The following is a 23,794-nucleotide window of genomic DNA, read 5'->3' as shown; positions in this document are numbered from 1 at the left end:
GTTCCTGTTTATCCCTCAGTGTGTACATGTCTGATGGTACATATTTTTGGCTTTGTATCTTTCTCTCCATGCCCATGTTTGTATTCGATTCCATTTTTATAAGTAAAAATCTATTGAACACTGGCAGTTTCATAGGGTTCAACCAGATACACGTACACACGTGGCTATGCATAACTACCTGTGCACGTCGGCGCAGATCTGTGCTGGAGAGCTGTGGCATTCCTGAGGCTGCCTGACAGTCTTTAATTAAGCACCTAGCCGCATGTCTGTATTTGCACCGTGTGCATGTCTGTGTGTACGTGTGTCTGGGGGTGGTACTGGATATGTATGGTTGTGGGGAGCTCAACTGAGAGGGCAGGGGTGGAGGTGGCAGAGTTGAAGGGAAAAGGGTTCCAGGGAATCCCAGCCATCCTATAACAACATATAAATCAGATCGAATCCCCCAGGCTGCACGAATGGCTGCCCTTCCTTCAGGCTGAGTGGGTAAGAAGCCAAAGGGAAGGGAGGCAGCCTTGTGGTTGGGCCTGGGGTGGTGACCCAGGGTGACAGGAACCATACAGATAGACCGAAGCCCAGGCCCTGGCTGCAGTGTTCCAGGCTCAGGCCCCTTAATGACTGTTATTAAGAGGAAGGAAAATATTTTTCTGCCCAGGAGGCGTGTCGGGCGCCTGCCTGGCATCATTCTACCAACCTGGGGGCCATTTGTCTGTTGTCTCTCAGAGGTCAAGCGGCGCCTGGGCAGGTGACTGTCGTGTGGAGGTGGTGGGAGCAGAGGCCAGACCGCAGCCCTCCAGTGGCAGCTGCTTTGATTCCAACACAGTCACACACATTTAATTTGTCCCCTCAGGGGGCCAGGGGAGGAGCAGCCCTGCTGAGGAGCAGCCAGAACCAGTAGGGGAGCCAGAGTGTGCCCACCCCTTGAATCAAGGCAGAGTCCTGGGAGCTAGAGAGACAAGGGGACAAGTGGTGAGGACGCCTTGAGGTGGGCTGGAGCTGGGTATTAAAGGATGAGAAGGATTTCCAAAAGTGCAGAATGGCAAGTAAGGCGTTCCAGGCTGGAGGAATATCGAGGTGCAAGGACATGCCCACTGAAGGAAGGTGGGGCCAGGGTGCAGGAAAAGGGGCTGCAGAAAGGCAGCCTGGAGCTACGCTAGGAAGGCCTTGAATGCCTGGAGAAGATGCTAGGCTTTTACTATAAAGATGATGGCGGAAATGCCCAGACATGGTTTTTAGGATAACTTAGTCCATGGCAGCCTCTTCGTTTTAGGAAATCTTAGGAAGCAGTTCCCCAGGGGGACAGTGGCCCAAAGCACCTGACTCCCACAAACAATGCCAAACTGGTGAGGTTCACTGTTGCTTGAGCAGGGGGTCACCATTCTGGGCTCTTCCCTCATACTGACATTCCAAAGGCTGGGCCCACGCAGGGACTTGGGTTGTGCCACTGGACTCAGAGTCAGATCATGTGAGTTTGAACATGGACTTGGCACTTAACGATGAGCTGAACAATCACAACTTCTCTGAGTCGCAGTGGCTTAATCTGTAAAACAGGTCTAATACCACCTCCTCACTGGGTTGTTGTGAGAAAAAAATGAGCTACTTTACGAGGTAGTAGCTCAGTACATGCTGAATCCAGAGCTTTTCTGGCTGCGAAAGGGCCGAGGTACGGTAGTAAAGGCCCGAAGGTAAGCTCAGCAGCAATGCCAGAGGAGCCTCCTAGCCAGACTCCAGGCTTCTTCTCAAAGGCTGGCCCTGCAGGCAAGCAAGGCCCCCAGGCCTTTTTCATGGAGCATGGCTGCTTCTGCGCTCTGCCCTCCTGCACAACCCCAGCAGAAAACCTGTGGCGGATAATTAACAGTGGACAGGCGTGAGCAGGTAGAGGACTCATGGTTAGGGGTCTGAAGTCTGGCTCACCCCTCCCCTAAGGCCAAATCCCCCCAGGATGGGGTGGCAAGACAAGGTGGGACATAGTGGGGTAAGGATCGAAGTGGATGGAACGAGGGCAACAAGGACAGAAGGGCTGCTCCCAAGGGAAGAGTCCAAGCACAGTGGGGCTGTCCTGTGGGCACTTCCTCTGGCCACAAACGTGCCAGCTCTCTTCCCCTCCCACTTCGCCTCAAAGGCTGATAAACTCTAGATTTCCTGGCCATCAAGACCCACGGACATCAGCTCTTCCTTCCCTCAGCCCTCACCTCAGGAATCCCTTGTTGCCCAACCCCTAGTCTCAGGAGGGGGTTCCCTCCTCCCCTCCAGAGCCAGGTCCTTGTTCTCAAGACCAGGCTCCCACTTCCAGAGGGATCTAATAATAATATCTAACACTTACGGAAAGTTTCCAGCTGAAATAAGTGCTTCAGCATTTAACCAATCTGACTCCTCCACACCCACCTTCAGCTTTTCCCTGGGCAGAACATACTTTATTTTTCATCCTGCTCTCCTAATTCCTGTCCCATTTCTCTCCATTTCTTCTCAGCTAGACGCTTCCCAAGATACTAACAATCACTGCCTTCTTAACCCTTTGCAATCTGCTTTCTCTCCAAAAAAAAAAAAAAAAAAAATCGTTCCTGGCGTGGTCCAAAGTCCTTGCACCTCACACACTCGCTCCTTTGCCCTCTCTCTGTAGCACGTGGCATTGAGAGCTTCCTCCTCCTGGAATCTCTCCTCTCCTCTGGCTTCTACTCCAGATTCTACCTCTGCCTACTAACCCAGTGCCGTCGAGTCGATTCCGACTCATAGCGACCATAGAGGACAGAGTAGAACTGCCCCACGGAGTTTCTAAGGAGCGCTTGGCAGATTCAAACTGCCGACCCTTTGGTTAGCTGTGAAATCCAGGCGACCTCACTCACGGCCCCACCTCATCTCTGCAGCCTTTTCTTCCTTTAGCAACCAACTCAGCTGGTTCACTTGGGTCTGAAGAGCTTCTTCTCCTGTGCCTCCACCTGGGCAGCTCCTCGCTTCTTCCCCCCTACCTAAAACTTCCCACCTACCTAAAACTTGCCATCCTTCATGTCCAGACTCCGTCCAAGGCTTTTCTGATTAACCCCCTTGTTCTGATTTTTCCAGTTAGTGTACGTTTCTGCCCATATAAGCCCACATGGCTGGAATACTGCTTTAGTTTTTTTACTTTTTAACATAGCACAAGTGCCCCTTCCCCATCTGGCATTGCTTTTTAGTATGAGAAGCAGTGCAGACAACCCCAGACTGCACGCAGGGTACGTAAGGGCCCCCCAAGCTTCAGTTTCCCTCAGCTGGAACATGAGCGAATAATCCTTACCTCACTAGATTCTCATCGAGTTAAATGAGATAACTAGTAAAAATACCAAGCTGTGTCTGTCACAGAGAAGATATTCAAAAAACACTGGCTGAATGTGACCTCGGCTTTAATCTTAGCTTGATGTAAGAAATAGCAATTATTTATTATTTTAAGATTTTTTTAGGTAAAACTGAAATCTTAGGGGTACTGTTTACTACATTAGTGTTTCTCACTTAATATCCCTTATAGTACATTCTGCTCTGAAGAGTAAGGAAAAAGTTTGTTCCTTCTGATGAACTGGTATATTCCCTTTTATGTGCTGAGAACTACATAAGCTTAAGGCTTTCTTTTTTCTACCTTTGGGTGCCAGGAAGCTCAGAGCAAGATCTCACACTCAATTGCAGGAGGTTTCCTCGAAGACCCGAGGAAGGCAGTGTGGAAGTGTGGAATGGGGAGCCAGCAGGGGCCCTGGAGCCAGACGACTGGCTGGAGCACACTCTTAGCTCTCTATACCCTGGCTAACTCTCTAGGCCTCATGTATGTAAAGAAGACAACGTACACAATGATGAGGATATTAGCCATGTTACCGCACCGTTGTGAGAGTGTGCATTTACAATATTTTATAAATTACAAATTTCATATAAAAGTTGGTTATTAGCTGCCTAGGTTTTCGATATAATTATTTTCCCTCCCAGTACTTGCATTTTATCTTTTAAACTTTGTTTTAATAGTTTTACCATAACTGTGTCTCTTACTGTAGTTTGCTTTGATCCTTTCTGGAAGGACACAGAGTACAAATAAATGACAAAATTATTGCTAAAGAGCAATCTCCCTGAGGGCAAGAAATCATGCCCTTCATTTGTTTTGTACAATAGTAACGATTTACCTTAGAAAATCATTTAGCTATGCAAAGAACTCTTAGTTTGATTCCTGTGCTGAAGACAAAGGAAGTACTTTATACCTAGTTGCTAAAATAAAGTGAACTGTAGGTCACACAAAGAGAATGGTCCAGAAAGGCACCTTTTTGTTGGACTTGAATTGATAATTGATGATTTAGTCATTCATTCCTTCTTTCATTTTATACCGATTTCATTTATACTGATGTCTACTATGAGTCAGGCAATCTGTTGAGTGCTGGAAAAACAAAGGTGACCAATACCAACCCAGTCTCCACTCTGAAGGAACTCAAAGTGCAGTATGGAAGGTGGGTATGTAAAAAAGTAACTTCAACGCAGAAGGGCTGAGCACTGACAGAGCAAAGCATACTATACCGCAGGAGCACGGCAAACAGTGTGCCTATGCCTGGGATGCACAGGAGGCGACACGGGAGGAAGGATGGGATTTCTCTAGTCAGAAGAGAGAAGGAAGAAGGTTCCCTGTAGAGGAAACACGGTGTGGCCTCTCCAGGTAACAACTGGTTCCATTTGCTTAGAGAAGAAATGGGTTAAGGACTCATAAAAAAAAACAAACCAAACCAAACCAAACCCGTTGCCGTTGAGTCGATTCCGACTCACAGCGACCCTATAGGACAGAGTAGAACTGCCTCATACGGTTTCCAAGGAGCGCCTGGTGGATTCAAACTGCAGACCTCTTGGTTAGCAGCTGTAGCTCTTAACCACCATGCTACCAGGATTTCCAGGACCCATAATAGGCTGGAAATGGAGGCAGGGGGCAGAGTAAGAAGAGCCTTGTCTGGATTTTATCTTGAAGTCAAGGAGGATTAGGACAGTCAGTGAAAATGCAGACGGCCAGGAAGTAAGGGCTTTAGGACATCAGACATGATAGATACAATCTGGCTCCTCTAAACGTGACTCCTTATTAGGAGTTCCAGCATTTAATGATGACTGCCATCCTACAGAGCGAGGACGTGGCTCTGGAGGCAGGAGCTAGCCGGTGCTAGAGGGGTTCATTACGACCTATACGAATATAGGCCAGCTGGGATGTTGAACGTAGTGGCCAGAGACTGGACTAAATGACCTTAAAGTTCCTTCCACATCTGAGATTCCAACATTCTAAAGCAAGCCCAGTAGCTGAACTGGTACTGTGGGCTGGGATCTGTGGCTGGGGAGCTGCCCTGGGCAGCAAATGGGTTAAGGCTCAAATAACTTTTATATATGAATTAATGTGTAGAGTTGGGAGCCAAAATCTGTTCCATTAATTTTTCCATCCATTCCAGGAGCAGTTAGGTACACACAGTAAAGTTTATTTTGGTGCATGGTATACTTCACTCCATTAAAAATAAATTAATCAGCAAATTCCTGCCTGGCTCAGCTCTGGTTTATGTAAATAGTGCCCAGCTGTAATGAGTTACAAGGTGTTATTATCTCACACACAGTGAAGGCTTCACCATAGAGCTCCGCTCGCAACAAAAGCATCTTAAATAAACCAAGAGAAGGCGGTTTGATTTGTAATGTTTTCACAGAAGTGGGATACACCTCAGCCATATAGAGTTTCTTTATATGACTCATTTTATAGCAAGTTAAATGAAGAAAGTCTGATTGGGGGAGGGGTGAACAATATGACTCCCCACCTCCTTCTTCAGCTTAAAGAAAATCCCCCAAGAGATGGCCTGCGCTCAGAGGAAGCAGGGGACTGGTCGTCCAGCACTCAGACTGTGGTAGTTCTGCAGTACAAGCCCTGAAGCTGAGAAGGGGACAGAAAGCAGGGCACACAGGCTGGGGCCCAGGACAGTAGAAGTAAGCCAGAACGAAGGTTCTCCTCTTCTCCCCAACATCTCATATAAAGAAGGCCGAGAAAGGAAAGACAGCATGTTCCTCACCCAGTTCACTGGGGGTGACATAGGGAAGTTTATTTCTGATGCCTCTTTCCAAATGACTCAGAATGGCCCCTTGGCCACCAGAGGCCTCCTTGGTCCCAGAGGCTGGGGTCTGGTAGGCTAGAGCAGCAATACACCTCCATAAACTGGAGATATAAGTGGCAGCAGAGACCCTTCCCTTCTCCCTGTCTGTATCTGAGCCAGGCAGTACCCCTCAGTTCATGGCATCACCATCTCAGCTATGTTTCTAAAAGCCACTACAATAAAGGAGAGCCATGGCAGAGATAAGTCTCCATTTCTTTTAATGGCCAACTAACCCATGGCTCAAAGTCAGGTCACAGAAACATGGTTACCCGTCTTGACTCAGCAGCATTACAAACTGCTCCTAGGCTACAGTGGGCCCTTGGTGGGGGTGTCCCCTTTCTAACCTACCCCCATCCTTTCCCATGCCTTTGGGAAAAGCTGTCAGTCACACATAGTTGCTGGTGGGGGGGGGGGGGAACGTGGGGAGAGTGTGCTGGAGAGCTCTTGCTTAGTGTTTCTCCAAGGAAGAGGACACCCCAGAAGAGCTAGGGGTTCTCTCAGCACTATACCCCACCAGATCAGACTCCTGGGCACACTAAGAGGAAAATGAATACAAATGGGGCCAGGTAGTTGAAGATGCTGTTCAAAGGTCAGTTCAGGCTTCTTTCTGCTGAGTCCTGGGCAAAGCAGCCATCTCTCTCCTGGAGGTTCCTCAAGCTAGTCGGCCAGCTGTTTGGAGGGAAAAGCCATCAAAGACCCTCGTCGTTGTAAGTTGGGTAATGGGGCTTCAGGATGCTCTGAGGATTCTTCTCCACTAGAGGGCGCCAGCTCACCTCCCCTGTCAGAAGCAGATCCTCTCCATTCATAGAGTCCAGGTATTGCATCTGCAAACAGGAGAACAGGGATCAGAGCAAAGCGACAAGGGCGGGGCAGACGTGAGGTGCCATAAAGAACTAGTCTCTCAAAGCTGAGGAAGGGGCGGGGGCTGCTGACCAGCCCAGCACCCAAGCCAGGGAGTCTCTGGTTCCCCAGATTCATTTCATTTAGGAGCTTCTGAGAAACAAAAATCACTGGGGCAGCTCACTGGGAAGGCTTCAGGGAATTCCCCATCAAGATGGATGGGATGAAAAGGCAAACAGACACATACATTCCAAAGACTACTCTTCTGATACACCCTCCCTAGAAAGTTCTTGTAGTCCAGAAGCTGGGTCTTGCAACTTACAGATATCATCCTGTCCATCCTCAACCAAAACTGCTGGGTAAGGGAGAGTACCGATCCAAGGTGAGCCATTTCCCCTGAGACCATGGGCCCTCATCTGAGAGAGGGGACAGTCATGTGTACCTCACAGGACTCGTGAAAAGATTAAATGACATATGTACAGTGCTAGTCATTCACTTTTTTTTTAATACGTAGCACTCTACTGTCCTCTAGTGGGCCCTGACACATGGTCAGCAGGCCCAGCTCCACCTTCTAGATGGCTGGGGGTGTTTGTCCCCCTGCACAGCTCTGCTGTTAAAATCACATCCCAGAGAACCCACTGCTGTTCTCCTATACTTTCACACTGATCCTCCTTCCCTCTGGAACTGGAGAGACCAAGCACAGTATCCTCCTGCTTCCCACACCGGCAGTTATCTGGAGACAGCAATCCTGGCCTCTCCGGGCTTTCTCCTAGCTGTGCCTCCAGCCTGTCTGGCATAGAGATGGTGAGCTCCAATCCCAGTGCTCAGAGCTCTACCTCCAGGCAAGGCCAGACTGAAGACCATGCCGAGGATCAGGCTGGATGCCACTGTCCTGGGCAAAGCCAGGCCCCTGGGTGCTCTCAGCCCTTTTCAAGGAATCTAAGTGGAGGTTCCATCCTTGAGGAAGGGGACAACTGTGACGGGAGAGAACCGGCACAGGTACAGGGGAGACGTGATCAGGCAGTTCTTCTAGAGGCAGTTGATCTAGTGACTGGCTGAGTCTCAGGAGAAAATGGCAGTCGCTGGGAGGATTCCCTAGGTTGCCTGCCAGTAAGCAGAGCAGCAGAATAAGAAATGCTTTTAAATAGAGAGGCAAAATCTGCAGTGAGAACTGAATCAGAGCAGGAGTCAGCACTGGATTCAGAAAGATGGGGCTCCATTTTGGGGTTTTTTTGGCATTTGGAGAGAGAGGGGAGGGGCAGGAGGCTTCATCTTAGGCCTTGAATTGTCTCCCTCTTCCAAGAGCGCATTCACTCCTGTTGCTTCATCTTCAGGCTGCTGACTCTCAAACCTCAACCCCCAGCTCTCACATATACCCGGGTCTGGCCTGCCACATGTCCTGCTATTTCCTTCAGTGCACAGAGCTCCAACTGAACCGTTACCTTCCCGAAAACCCACTCCTCTTCTCAACTACTCCATTTCTGTCTCTAAAGCCACCACTTTGTCCACCTCCTTGGTTAGAAACTTTGATACAACCTCTGATGGTCTCGGGCCATGTACCATACCAAATATCATCATAGCAGAGGACTAGTCTAGGCCCAGCTTCCCAATCTTTCCTGCCCTACTTGGTCAGAATTACTCTTTCTTTCTCTGGCCTTTTACAGTCCTTGTTCCTGCCTGTATCACATCACAGACTGACTTATTCTAGTATTAGCTTTGTGCCTGACTGGTCTCCTTGCCAAACCATGAGCTGGTTCCTGAGCACAGGGACTAGGTCTTAATAATATCTGCTTTCCCAACAGAGTACCCGGCACAGCAGATGCTCACAAGGTTTGCTGACAGAACTGGGTCCCCATCAAAACTCTCTGCTTTCTCAGGAGCCCCATAACTGTCTCTCACTAGGCCATACAGGGCTTCTTATATGGGCATTGGCTGTGGTAATCCCTTCATTTAGGACCCTCAGAGGTCCCAACTGTGCCCTAGTCATGGCCCCTGCACAAAGCCCACGATAGGAGAAAGCCCACCAAGACCAAAGTTGGGCTGGTCTCTCAGAAAACATAGCATTTGCTTTGCTAAATGCTTCCTTTGTCTGAGAGCGAGCCTCGTCAACAGCGTGAGTCTTCTGTGGAGTGGGACCCTCTGGCCACAGTGCCTTCTTCCTGCCTCTGGCAGATTTGAAAAATGGTCCACAAAAAGTCCTGGCTTCTGGGTTCTCTGCTCTCTGGGTCTGAAAAGGCCCAATATGTGGCTGTGCCAGCAACCAACATGCTAATCCTGCTGGCTCCATCTTTCTTCTCCTCAAGAGCTGGGGTCTGGCCTTCCTTCTCCTGGCTTTAGGGGGCTTGAAGGCCAGGGACACAAACGAATAGGATAATAACTGTGGGGTGAGGTCCTTTCAGCTCCAGAGGCCAGGCCCATGAAGCACAGCTATGACTCATGGGATAGCCTGAGCTGATGAGTGTTTGGAGCAGCTGGGGGCTCTAGTGGCTACATGAATCACCCAGCTTCGGCTCTAGGCCAGCTGTGTAGGCTGACTCACTGGGAGACCCTAGAAAAGCTTCTAAGTACCCTCTCCCTGCTGCTCTGCTCACTCATCTATTTAGTATGGGTTTCCCATCAATACAGGAACTGGGGGCAGAGAGATCAAGGAGTTAATTCTCCATTGGCTTGAGGAAAAACTATGCATTTAAACAGTCCTCACTCTGGAGCTTTCTCCTAAAGGCTCTGGTATCAGGGAACCCTGGGGAACAAGAAAGCTGAGGTACTAAAGCAGGGGACCCTGCTTGACTACCAATAGCAACCAGTGGGAAGAGGCTTGAAGGATGCCTGTGGAATGCTGCCCGGAGCCTAGTCCTGCTAGAAATCAGGAAGTATGAACTCCGGGGTTCAAAGTGGGTACAGAAAGGGACTACAGTGACTGGCTGCCACCACACCCTATGCTGGTGTCTTACAGGGCTTGTGTGCAGTGACTGTACCTGGCCCACAGGAGGCAATCAGATGTCTAGTGAAGGTAGGAGACTACTCAGTGCCTTTTCTTCTTCTTCCAGTCCCATTCCCCAACTCCTCTGGCCAAACTCATGGTTGGACACACAGAAGGTGCTCATCAGTGTCTCCTGCTGACGTGATTTGATTACAATTCCCTCAGAATGGCCTCTGGTAACTCAGCCTCCCATGATCCTCTGAAAGCCCAGCACCCTTAGACTGAGGGGTGACCCACTTTCCATGAGACTCCGGACAAGAGAGAAGGGCTGCTCACCTGTTTCCTCACGTATTCCACCAGCAGTTCAAGGTGTCGAGGGTCTTCACATTTCCGGCTGAACAAGCTTCTCCAAAGGGCAGCAGCCAACGCATGATCATCTGAAAGGATTCCCTGAAATACGGAGTACAATCTGTCTTCTCAGGAGTCTCACAGAGCCATGATACAAAAGCTGGGGATACTGTAAACAGGCTAGCACACCACAGAATCAGCTGAGGACCTTACAAATACTGTGAGGCAGTAATGGGGCAGCTAAGTAGCAGAACTGGAAGGGATCTGATGGCAGCATCTGGTTCAAGTCCTTCATTTTATACAGAGGAAGACCAGGGGACCCAGACAGTGACTTGGCAAGGTTGATGCATAGCTGGGGCTCATGTCTGGTCAACCCTCCCAGCCCCACGGCTCCTTCTACTCTACCACACAATGCACCTAGTCCAGGCAATGCTTAAGTGGCCAAGAAGAGAAATGGTAGCAACAGTGTTTCCACTGCTGTCAACAAAGCATGGGCTAGGAAGTAATTTGGTTTTTTTCCTAGTAATTGAGATGGGCATGGACTGAGCCTTCTCTCCTGGCCCAAGGGCACACATCTGCAAGGCAGCTGGCTCCTTGGGGAAGGGAGCCAGGTACCTTGGCCTCACCATTACCCAGCTCTGGGTTAGCCATGGCCAGCCCAGCCTTTCTCCCTTATTTTCCTCCCTTTAAGCAGAGGAACAGGCTGTTCAGCAGAACCGCCATGAGCCACAGAGGGCAATGCCCAGAGTCTGTGTGTATGTGTGCGCTTAGAACTGTCTCTCCCAGTACAGAGGAAACCTTTGTTGGGAAGCCTAACCATCAAGCAGAAGCTAAATGAAGGCTGGGGCCATGTGCTAGGGCCATTTTCTACTCAGATCTCTAGTAAAGTGGTGGGTGGGCGGGGCGGGGGGAAGGGTCTTGTTTCCTGAGGTGGGGGCGAAGGAAGGAAAAGGTCCTGAGAAGTTGTTTTGTCCAGGTGGCCAAGGTAGTGTGTAGAACCAGAAAAAGGACTGACTTGGAGTAAGAAGGCCAGGTCAGCAATGATAGGCAATTCACTAAACCCGAGTTTCAACCTTCTCACTTATTAAAAGAGATGAAACTGTTTGTCCTGTTTATAACATTCTTGAATTATAAAAAGAAGATAACGTAAGGGCATTTTGTTAGCCATTGATATGGTGGATACAAAGATTAGGATCATGCTTTGGCAGGCAGTTGTGGATGTAGTTGAAAGAACAGTGGGATCTGGCAGTCAGACCACCTGAGTTCAAATACCAGCTCTGTCATTTAATGGCTGCGTGAACTCTGGAAAGCCATTTACCCTCCTTTAACCTCAGTTTATATTCCACAGAGTTGTGAGAATTCAGAGATAATGGCCACAAAAAGGCTCTGTAAACAGTATATCATTACACAAGGACCAGGGAGCACTTACGCGATGTAACATTGTGGGTTGGCCTCTGGGGCATCATGGTGCATGAGGTCTGGCTCCAGGCCTACTGCCAGGAAGGGCCCTGTTCAGTATGGGGTGCTGACAGTTTGGTGGAAAAGCATTCCACCTGTTCCAAATGCCAGTGATAAACATCCCTACAGTTCCACAGTTTAAGAGGCTATGCTGGCGCAATGGCTAAGTCAGGAAAACCAGCTTCTTCCAGCAGATGGGGACAGGGGCCAAGGACAAGCTCAGGCACATCACCACTCTCCAAGCTGTTGGCTAACACAACAGCCTGCCTGTGTCTGAAATGCCCTGGGCACATGCCGGAGTGCTGCTGGCAGTGACCCACATGTGCTACATGGGGAGGGATGGGAGGGGAAGCGGGTGGCACAGCAACTTGAGAGAATGAGGGCAGGGCCCAGGAAAGCAAAAGCCTGGGAGCCACGGCCTGCTGTCATGTGTGAGATCCTGGGAAGGGGCAAATCCATAATCAGGAATTCCTGAGCACTCAGAAGGAGAAGGATGACTCAGGACTCAGGTTATAACAGTGATAACAAACTTATTGCTCCAGACTGTCAGAGTTCCTTCACATACCTCAAAATGACTATGTACGTCAAGTAAAGCAGATATTATTATCCCCATTTGAAAGATAAATAAACTGAGGCTTAGAGGTTATCTAGCTAATTGGTGATAGAGCTAGGACCAGAATGCACTAGGGAGGTCAGGAAATGGTATCTGACTATCGACTCAGAACGCAGTACCTGACACAGAGTGGGAGCGCAATAAAAATGGCTGAGTAAGTAAATGAACCCAACTCCAGTCTTCCTTCCACCACACTGCTTGTAAGTCAGTGAAAACAACTGGGACTCTGATCTAAGAGTATCAATTTTGACTAAGGAAACAGGAAAAGAAAAACCTACGCACTGAGGCTGCACAGCAATTTGTCTGCAATCTAATAGAATGCCTACTTGTTTTCCTTCATGATACAAAGAAAGGATCCTTCGGGGAATTAAGATGTCTAGGTCTAGAATAGCTGAGAGGACGCTGCAGGGATTGTCCTGGCCCTAGAGGGATCTGGTTATAGTTCAGGGTTAAGAGTGGCAGGGCCTCACATAGTAAAGATTTGATTCGACACCACTATGTACGTTCAATAAACACCTGCTTAAATGGGTGGGTAGACGGATGTTGAAATTCAGGGTAAAAAACACAAAAGATATAGCGAGGTCAGGGAAAGCTTTGTGGAGAAGTCTTTAAGGATAGGAAGGACTTAAAGAACCACAGCATATTCTAGACAAGAATATTTGTAGAGGGGGTGTCTACAAAGTACCAGGCCCAGAACTAGGCCCTAAGGTACAAAGGGGACAAAGACTCAGCTACTACCATCAACACCACAATGTCCAGCAGAGCCTCAAATGGCACAACATTTCTGTGGGGCAGTGAGACAAATGGCTGGCCTCATTTGGGGAGAAAGCTACACATTAGAGGGCAATGGGAGATAACAGTAGATGGGCATGACACAATGGGAGTGAGAAAGTCCACAGAAAGCCTGGAAGTTCCAGGGAGGAATTTGGACCTGATGTAATAGAACACAGGAAGGTTCCAGGAGTGTCCAGGAGGGAGGCACAAACCAAGCAAGACTCTAGGAAAAGGCTGCTACAGAGCAGCGCTATCCAAAAGAACTTTCTGTGATGATGAAAATGTTCTGTATCTGCACTGTCCAATAAAGTAGCCACTAGGCACACATGATTTTTGTGTACTTGAAATGTGGCTAGTGTGACCGAGGAACTGATTTTTAATTTTATGCAATTAATTTAAATCAAAATAGCCACACATGGCTAGTATTGGATAGCACAGTTCTAGAATCTTGTCACCGAAAGTGTGGTCTGCAGAAAGGTGGCACCTGCATCACCTGCAGCTTTTTAGCAGGAGAATCTCAGGCCTCACCCCAGACTTGACAAATCAGAATCTGCATTTTCACTAGATCTCTAGGTTGTTTGCATACATACACACCTTAAAATTTAGTGTTCAAGAATTGCATGTTAAAATCACCTAAGGAACATTTACAAATACAGATGCCCACCTACGCCAATTAAATCAGAATCTTTGAGGGATAGGGCCCAGACAGGATATTTAAAAAATATGCCTCAAGAAATTAGCGTATTTCCCAAACATTCTGCTCTTAAGAGTCACCTGGGGTACTTGCTGAAATACTAGGCTCTGCTCCTAACTGAACTGGATTCAGAGAGGTGTTCAAGATTTAAAAAGCATCCCAGGTATGTTTGGGTGAGACGCTCGGGCATACAGATGGGGGAGAGACAACTGACAAAATTCTGAACATCTTTATTAACACTGTTGAAAAGATTCAACTGAGCCACCTTCCGCAAAGACCTCCAAACAAATGCTAATAGAAAAGAATACTTCAGTTCTAACCCTCATTCTTTTGTATATGGTAATGTTTCTGAAGACAGACTCATCCAATTTAATAATTGATGTGTACATTTAAGCAGTGTTTTTCAAGCCCCACCCTACCCCTCAAAAGCTCCTGTTAAATTTACGGTGTGTGTGGTGTGCAATCTAAACTGGTCTCTTACAATTGGGGATTGGGGATATCTGGTAGATCGGGAATCAAGAGGTCCCAATTTCAACTAGTCCTGCAACCCTGGGAAAGTCATTTATTTTTTTTGGCGGGGGCAGGTAAGCTTATTTCTAGACTTTAATTATTATTTTCAGGCTGATAACATTTCCTCCAGCCTGAATTCTAGTTTCTTGCTTTCATTCCTTCATGCAATTCCGCTCTTCCTCATTCTTCACCTGCCACGAGCCAAGCACCACGCTAGGCAATAGAAATACAAACACAACAGACACTGTCACCACTGAGAAGAAATCCCCAGCCCAGCCGGGGCAACTTCCAGGACAGTTTCCCAAGAGAGAGAACACTTGCATTAAACCTGGAGGTAACCACAAAATGAGTCTAACAGGACATGGTTGGTAAAAAGATGAGGTATAGTGAATCTTGGTGGGTATATAGGAGTTCATTACACCATTCTTTTAACTCTTCCATGTGTTTGAAATTTTCATAATAAAAGATGAGCTAGATCTAAATGGTCTGATGTGGAAGGATGTCCAAGATATATTGTTAGATGAAAAAGGCAAGCTGCAAAATATTGTGTATAAAGTAACTCATTTGCATAAATAAAACATTCATCTGTATGTATAGGTGTTTGTCTATGCACAGATAATGTCTAGAAGGACACACAATAAACTATTAATGGAGTCTTCCTCTTGGGCAGGGAATTGGACAAAAGGGGGCAAAAGCCTTCTGGTTTCTACTTCAACCATTTATGTACATTTTATAAATTAAAAAAAAATGAGTATGTATTGCTTTTATAATTTAAACGAAACAAAAAAAAAGTGTGTAGTTTGGCATCTGGGGCTGGCACAAGGACTGACTTGCCTTTGAGCCCCCATCCAGCACCTGCTGGCTAGTGATCTGACTATATTATGTAGTGTTTTCTTTCCCAAGCATTAGGCAAACTGCTGCACATTCATTCTAGTTGCCCTGTCAGTGAGGATAATGAGGAAATAAATATGGAGCCCTAATGGCAGGAGGTGAGGGTGTTCCCTGAGGCTTCCCTCAGAGGCTCTCATCAGAAGCCTTTGTTAGTGGAGGCTACCCTTCTGCCTGAGGCTTGGCAAGTGATCTTACCTCATCATAGCCCAAGACTGCAGCATAGAAACTATCTGTCATGAAGATCATGTTCTTCTTCAGGATATAGGGATTAACCTAGAGAAACAAAATGGCAAAAACAAAAGTATGAAAGAAAGGACAAAACCAAAAAGCTGATTTTTGGCTTGGTTGTCACAGACTCTTAACAGGATGAAGAGCTCAGAGAAGGTCCCCAACAAGTCAAGCTGCCCATCCATTCCCAATTCTGTTATCTGTCAGGATTCACCTCAGTTTGCCAGTGTCTTTTATCTTTTAGATTTGATCCCAAATTACACACAGCAGTCACTCAGTTTAATAAACTGAGTCCCAACTACGTGTGCCCCAATACCCAGTAGGGGCTCCAACAGGCATGTTGATGACTGAATCCTGACAAGGGCTGGAGTACCACACACCGCATCTTCAATCAGATTACACAGGGTGTTTTAAGTTTTTTGCTGCTGATCACCTTCCATGTTTCTGAAATTTCAGACACATATTGCCAAACTTCTACTGCACTGTCTTCCTGAATGGGCTGGGGATGAGAGGCAAAGTCAAAGAATAGGCCAGAGCTAGAGTTAATTCCTTTGTAATGTGAGGATGGGACTATAACCCAGACCTCCTGATAGTCATGAGTGTCTCTCCCTACCCCCATACTAGTTGCTCTTCTCATTATCTAAGAAGAACCAGAGCCATAAAAGGACAATGCCAGAGGTGTCAAACACTAAGGCAAGAGCACCTCTCAGAGGCAAACTTTCACTGGGCCTGCTCAGCAGAGCTAGTTTTTGTGTTGCATCAAGCCATTAAGCATTAGAGCTGGAAGGGCCCTCAGAGACCCCTCAATTCCCTTGAGGAAATGATAAACTGAGACTCAGAAAGAGAAAGGGATTTGTCCAAGGTCACACAAGTTAGTGTCAGATCCAGGATTACAGGATTAGAATGAGGTCTCTGGGTTGGGCTTTTTCTACTTTACCATCTACAGGGGACTTCTGGAGATCACCAACGTATTAACCTGCAAACCTCAGTTCTTGCTTTCTAGGAAGGTCTGTGGACATACATTCTCTTGGATACCCTGCATTCTGACTAGCTATTGCCCAGAAAGAACACAGAGCAGGAATGGAGTTCCTTATTAGCAAGGTTCCTCTGTCTCCTGGAACTGCATTCTAATTCCAGTGACCTGTAAGCTGCCTCCTCGTCACCTTTAGCTGAGGGATGACAAGCTGCCACAGCTAGGGATGATTTTAAGATATCATCACCCAGGCCGGATTAGATCATGAAATGGGCCCTTCCTGGAAAAGGGTGGAAGCTCCACCAGTGCAGACACATGATCTGCAGGCAACAGGTGAAGAGCAGCTTCCTGAACTACTGGACTCAGCCTATTGGGCCTTCTGGCCAGCCCAGCAGCCAAGGGGAGGAGAATATTCCCTCTAGTGAACCCTTGTTGGGATTTTATTCCCTTGCTTAAGCTTTTGTTGGTTGGTGGACAGGGGGTGGACAGGGAACCTTTTGCCAGATCACTCTATATGGAGCAATCCACCCGTGAGCCATCCACCAGATGAGAAATTCCTCCTAGACTGTGTTGGGCTGTTCTCTTACTAAACTTTTCTCCTTTCCATAATGCTTTGCTTTTTATAAAAACCCATACATACAGCACCACCACCAGGAAAAGGTTCCTTTTATATCAGTTACTCATATTTTCCCATTTATTTAAACTATTAAAATTCATGCAGATATTTTATAAGCCATCAGGATTTGGTGACTGGTATTACTGAATGTTTAATAATAAACTAAACAGAAGAAATCAGAGGGTTAAATGATGACTGCAATTCCTGTAATGACTTAATTAAATTTTTATTGAGTACATAAACTATGACATCATTTCTAACCAACCATGGGTCTGCTTTCCCGGCTTGTCACAGGGTGGGAGCACTCAATAGGAGGCTAGGCTAAATGAGCAGCAGGTCTCAGCTGAAACGGGAGGGGAGCAAGGCTCATGTAACACACTCAATAAATTATCTGTTCATTTTTAAACAAAGTCCATGAGTTATAATATATTTGCCATGCACTTTTTATGACATAATAAAAATGTTACCTTAAGGATTACTTAACACATACTACAAATGTTATAGCAGAGGCAGGCACAAGGGGCAAAGAAAACAAACATGAGCAGGCCAGGGACAGGTCCTGGAGTTTACGTCCCAAGGGGAATAGCATAATATATTAAAAACCAAACCAAACTCATTGCCGCAGAGTCAATTCCAACTCATGGCGACCCTATAGGACAGAGTAGAACTGCACCATAGGTTTTTCAAGGCTGTAAATCTATATGGAAGCAGACTGCCACATCTTTCCCCCACGGAGTGACTGGGTGGGTTCGAACCGACAACCTTTCAGTTAGCAGCCAAGTGCTTTAACCACTGTGCCATCAGGGCTCCTTAATATATTAAAAAGGAAATGAAAAAAAAAAAAAAAAAGAGGGGGGGATACAAGACTTCAGGGTTACGAATCAGCAGATTAACGAATGAGACAATCAACAGGGAACACAAGTAAAGCAATAATGAATCTTGCAAGGCACATTCTTAATGTAGTATTTTCAAGGAGAGATGATAGTTCATCTGAGGCCAGTTCGCGGCCCTCTTTCCCTTTTTTGTTCTTGCTGCTCCTAAAAGACATTTACGTGACTGCTTAACAGAGGAACCAGATGATGTGGATATAGAACTGATGAAGGATTAAGTTTAAACTGTGAGCTCTACAAGGTTCTTTGCGATCAGTTCTTGGTCATCTTTCCTCCCTTCTCACCTCCTCCCACCTCCACACTTTTGTCTCACCCTCCAGTCAGAGTAAACCATGTTCAATTTCCACAGATATGTCATGCTCTCTTATATCTCTTAGCCATACTGCTGCAGGGAATCCTTCTCCCTTCTCTATCTACTAGGAGGCTAACTTCTACTCTTCAAGACTTAGCTCATTAATTATATCCTCTATGAGGCCTCCCCTCTCCCTAGTCTATATGTGCCACAAAAGTGATTCAAGTCAAGAAACTGTTCCCACAACTCAGTGTTTACCATGTGCCAAGAACTGTGCTAAGAGTAAGAGCTTTACATATATTGACTTATTTAATCCTTCCCAAAAACTCTATGAGATAGGTACCGTTCCTATCCCCACTTTAGAGAAGAGGGAACCAATGTTTGGGGACGTTAAGGTTAGACAGGTAGGAAATAGTGAGGTCAAGACTGGAATACATAGCGCAACTCCAATATTTCAACTCCTACGTTGAAGTAAACACCCTAAATAATGTGGCTGTCCTTTCTTATACCCTACGACTCAGGCTATCTGTAGAGGCAGGGCTAAGAAGTGCTGATGAGGCCTTAGGTAAATACAACTGAGATTTCTAATTCCAATGGTAGCTAGAGATGGGACACCAGATGGGTCATCAGCGGCCAGTAACTAAAACATCAGACAGCCCTAGTACAGCTAACCCCTCTCCTGTGATAACGGGGTGGGGGGGCGGGGAATGGCTCCCTGGTATAATTATGGTGGGGGAGGGAAAAAAACAGAAGAATGTTGGTATGGACAAAGTAAGAACTGATCAGCATGACGGTCAAGAATAAATTTTAGGCCCCCAGACACTCTTTTAGCTCAGTACTGAAGCCACTCCTGAGGTTCACCCTTCAGCCAAAGATTACACAGGCCTATAAAACAAAACAAGACTAAATGGGCACACCAGTAGAGAGGCAAGGATGAGAAGGCAGGAGGGGACAGGAAAGCTAGCAATAGGGAACCCGAGGTCGAGAACGGGAGAGTGTTGACATGTCGTGGGGTTGGCAACCAACGTCACAAACAACATGTGTACTAATTGTTTAATGAGAAGGTAGTTTGTTCTATAAACCTTCATCTAAAGTCCAATTTAAAAAAAAAAAAAAACTACTGATGAAGTTTAAAAAAAAAAAAGGCTAAGTTTTAGGGATACTCACTTGAGGCAAGTTTGGTAACAGTAGCAGGCTGGTAACAGTTTGCTGGAATCCATGAATGACAATGGGTGGCTAGACTTGCTGACTAAAGAATAAGGTATATATCAAATTCATCATAAGGCAACCATGCAGTACAAAGGATTGCACTGCAGGCAATGCTAGAGCCTCAATACCATGCATTACAGTCATTGTGTGGCAACAGGCTAATAATGTACACAGAACATCAGCCAGTCTATTAAATTTTTTTGAGGGGGGGGAGAAGGCATTTTATTTATTTTTATTGTGCTTTAGGTAAAGGTTTACAGAGCAAATTAGTTTCTCATTAAACAATTAATACACTTATTGTTTTGTGACATTGGTTGTCAACCCCGTGACATGTCAACACTCTCCCCTTCTCAACCTTGGGCTCCCCATTTCCATTTGTCCAGCTTTCCTGTTCCCTCCTGCCTCCACACCTAGGCTGGGATGCTCATTCAGTCTCCTATACATGGTAGAGCTACATGTATTATTGTTTGTTTTATGGACCTGTCTAATGTTTGGCTGAAGAGTGAACCTTAGGAGTGACTTCAGTACTGAGTTAAAAGGGTGTCCAGGGAAGACTACCTAAATTTAATGTTAGAAATGAGCCCACTGTGGAATACTTATATGGGACACAAAGAAACAGAGTGAGGGGAGATAGAAAGACACAGAGAAGGGGACATGGAGAGAGTAAATGCCCACGTGTGCATATAACTCACTTATTACATTATGGCTAAAAGATCTCCTGAGGCTCTTTTAGCAATGACCACAAAATACAAATAAAACTCTAACTATGTGAGTATGTATTAGGCAAGTCCAGAGAAAATTGTGTTAATGGCAAGAAAGAAAAGGAAAAATAATAAAACAGGAAAAGATGGACAATTTCAGTTTTTTCTTCCCTTTTTAAAAAATGAAGTGGCTATTTGAGGAAAGCATGTTCCAGTTGTGATGAAAGACCAACTTAAACGAGGCATGACACAATCCTTAAATTTCATTTTACTAAAGTACTTCAAACTTTTAATGCACCAGAGAAGCTTGCTATATGATTAAATCCCTTAAAAAAAAAAAAATCCCTTATTATTTATTTTGGAAATCCCAGTTTTGTTGCTTGGCATGTGCATATTTAAAATCCGCGTAGCCTGATAATGTCCTGGAAAACAAGGTACATGGATGGCAGGCAGAGCATTCAAACATATCAATAAACCCATAATCTCCTTGAAAAGCAGCTGATGGGGCACATTAAGGTCCTTTGAAGATCAAACTGTCACGCCACTTTAATTTTCTTCTATGTCAGGACACACAGATTAGAGGAATGTAACAGCTATAATCTACTTTGATTTCTGGAAGCTTTTCACTGTATTCCACATGACAAGCCAAGGTAGTATGGTCTTGTGCAAACCCCAGTTATAGGGATCAATACCTGGCTTGAACGAATCACTGTTTTCCTAACAGCACTGATGGTGTACAGGGTCCTGTAGGAATCAATCTTGGGTGCTTCCACTTAAAATCTATACTAATAATCATTATGATAGCAGTGGTAGTAACAATCATTATATACTGTATTTTGTTTGAAAATGTTTTCACATATATGACCTTATTTGTGCTTTACAATCATAACCTTGTCCTCCAGGAGCTCACAGTATAATCGGTACAGTTGTCCCAATTCTATAAGTAAGGAAGCAAAAATTCAAAAATGTTAAGTGACTTGCCTCCCCAAAAATCATACTCTGATTATAAGTGGCAGTGCTGAGAGTTTTAACTCAGGTGACCAGTCCCTAAATCTAGTATCCTTTCTGTACCATCATAGCTTCTGCTTCTGATAAGTCATAACAGAGATGGAGAATCACATTTGCACAAAGCTAACAAAAGTAAAATGGAAATGATTCTGAATTGTTGGAAAAATCATCGTAAAAACAAGATGAGATTCAACAAGCTCAAATGCACAGTAGCATGCACGGACTGACGGACAGACTGAATGAATACATGAATGAATAACAGGATGGAGGACAGGTTTGACTAGGTAGTCATAATAAAGTCCCAGGCAAATCTCGGCTCGTGAACAGATCTTACCTTTCTTGTGGGAGGTCTGGGTTTAATGCACAACCAACACATCTCATGTGCAGCCACCATCCACCTGTCAGTGGAGGTCTGCATGTGCTATGACACTGAACAGATTTCAGCAGAGCTTCCAGACTGAGATGGACTAAGAAGAAAGGCCTGGCAATCTACTTCCAATGTGAAAGTAGTAGTAATTGGACATATTAGAAGAAATGTAATATACAAAGGTCAAGAAGTATTCCTTCCTCTATTATTGTAAAAGTCAAGAGTCTTTGTTTTAGCTACCACACCTAAGAGTGAACATTGAGAAATGAGAAAGTTCAGTGAATGTCAGACTCTAACATAATGTCAGATTCAACTAACCGATCACAACAGATTGGCGCTGGGTCACAGGCCAGAACATTTCAGATTATATGATCAAGAGAAATGCCCACAGGCTGTTCCATGGGTTGACCTAGTTGTTTCCATCATCGGCTTCAAAAGGTAAGTGCTCTGATATTGTCTGAGGTGGACATCACTCTCTCGCTTGTTCTTTCTCTCCGCACCCTTCCTTAGGGAATCTGCTCCTCCCCAACTAGACATGAATTGGTAGGCTGCTGCTCCTGGAACCCTGTCCCCTCATCATGAGATAGGCAAACAGCCCAGGCTCAGCTCATCAGTCTCTTGCTTTGGAAAGTACAGATATCTGAAGATAAAAGGCAGCTAAAGTTGAATCTCTCTAAAGAGACTGTACATATGTTCCTGTTACTAAGATCCCTGCCTTCTCTGTATCTTTCCTTCCTGCAGCCTATTGTTAAATACTCTCTTCTATTCTGCAAGCCTTAGGAACCCTCCAGTAAATCCCTTTGTTTGCTTAAACTAGCTAGAGTCAGTCTCTGTTGCTTGCCACCAGCAGATACACCATCAATTCATTAAAACTTCTCTATAATAAAAGCAGTAATAACAATAACAACAGAAACAGCAGCAAACATTTGTTGAATGCTTACCATGTTCCAGAAACTGTATTAAAAGCTTAGTAAGTGTTATCTCTTCAATCATCACAACAATCCTAAAAGGGGAATGTTATTGTTCTCGTTTTATAGAAAAGGCATCACCACGTTTTCTGCCAAGCCTTTCAAGTCTTGTGCTTTCTCTTTTACATGGCTTTTAATACTTCATCAGGAACACTTAATGTTCTACCTTAAGGATCTGTTTATGGGGACAGTGGTGGTTCAGTGGTAGAATTCTCACCTTTGTTGTGGGAGATCTGGGTTTAATTCCCAAACAACACATCCCATGTGCAGCCACCATCGGCCTGTCAGTGGAGGTCCGCACGTGCTATGACACTGAACAGGTTTCAGCAGAGCTTCCAGACTGAGAGGGACTAAGAAAAAAGGCTTGGCAATCTACTTCCAAAAATCAGCCAGTGAAAGCCCTGTGGATCACAACGGTCTGATCTGCAAACAATCATGGGGATGGCACAAGACTGGTCAGTGTTTTCTTTTCTTGCGCATGGGGTTGCCATGAGTTGGGGGCTGACTTTATGACAGCTAACAATGACAACAATGATCTGTTCACAGGCTTCCCCATACTGCATTAGACTGTGAGCTCCTTGAGGGCAATGATATCACACCACTCAGCACAGGCATTGTAGAATGAGTGAGTACAATATTTTCTGTCATAATTACCTAATGTAATATTGATGTCCATACATTCTACAAATTTCAAGGGAGTTCTGAATACAGGGATTTGAAGAGGGGCTGAATAAGTCTGTGGACATACTGCTCCACTCTAACCTGAGAAGGCTCAACTCTCATCCTTTTAGTCTGTCCTCACATGGCCTCTGAAACCCCACAATCCCGCTCAAATCAAGCCCTTTCACCGAAATAATTTTAAAACCACCTCTAATTCCATTACTACCATTTGCTAGAGTTTTGGATTTGGAGCTACGATACTTACATACAAGTTTGAAGTAAAAAGGAGAGCTTCTGAATGAGCACGGAAAGAACTTCATGACTGCCAGGGCAAGGGAAAAAGTGGGCAACTGAGTTTCTTTCTCTCACTGGTCACTCTAGCAAGGTAATAGCCAACTAACTCTCTGAAGTACACAAGTTAAACATTAACAGACCTTAAATCTCTGCCTGCTCTATAAGAAATAACAAGTACTATGGAAGGATAATTAGGAAATTTTCTAAGAAGTGCCTTTCTGCTTATACTTCAAAGTTTAAGAAAGGGCTTAAACCCTGCTAACAAGTATTAGTGCACAAAAGTTTGGTTCAGGCTTTGATTTTCTGTGGTGAAATGTAAAATCTGGAAACTGAAGGCACAGTTTAATTTACTATTAGTTGCTAACTGCCAATAATCAAGACGGAACCAATTAACAAGACAATTATCTAAAGTATAAGCAAAACATAATTCTAA

General features: G+C 45.5%; 1 protein-coding gene across 2 annotated transcripts in view; it reads right to left on the bottom strand.

Annotated features, from left to right (window-relative positions):
- Positions 1–3,860: 3,860 nt before the first annotated feature.
- The window catches only part of LOC126067840 (ubiquinol-cytochrome-c reductase complex assembly factor 1), a 114,953-nt gene continuing 95,019 nt past the window's right edge, over positions 3,861–23,794 (bottom strand). Inside the window, exons 8-11 of one of the 2 annotated variants that reach the window (XM_049870110.1) lie at positions 15,351–15,428; positions 10,204–10,317; positions 6,881–6,931; positions 3,861–6,776 (exon numbers count right to left, since the gene is read on the bottom strand). In XM_049870110.1, coding sequence (XP_049726067.1) covers positions 6,765–6,776; positions 6,881–6,931; positions 10,204–10,317; positions 15,351–15,428 — 255 coding nt within the window. In that variant the 3' untranslated portion in view covers positions 3,861–6,764. Of the gene's footprint in view, positions 6,932–10,203; positions 10,318–15,350; positions 15,429–23,794 lie in introns of both variants that reach the window. The other variant, XM_049870109.1, reaches the window with a different exon arrangement.

Source organism: Elephas maximus, chromosome 25 (assembly GCF_024166365.1).
Source record: "Elephas maximus indicus isolate mEleMax1 chromosome 25, mEleMax1 primary haplotype, whole genome shotgun sequence".
In the NCBI taxonomy this organism is placed as follows: domain Eukaryota; kingdom Metazoa; phylum Chordata; class Mammalia; order Proboscidea; family Elephantidae; genus Elephas; species Elephas maximus.
This window is presented reverse-complemented; position numbering and strand designations above follow the sequence as displayed.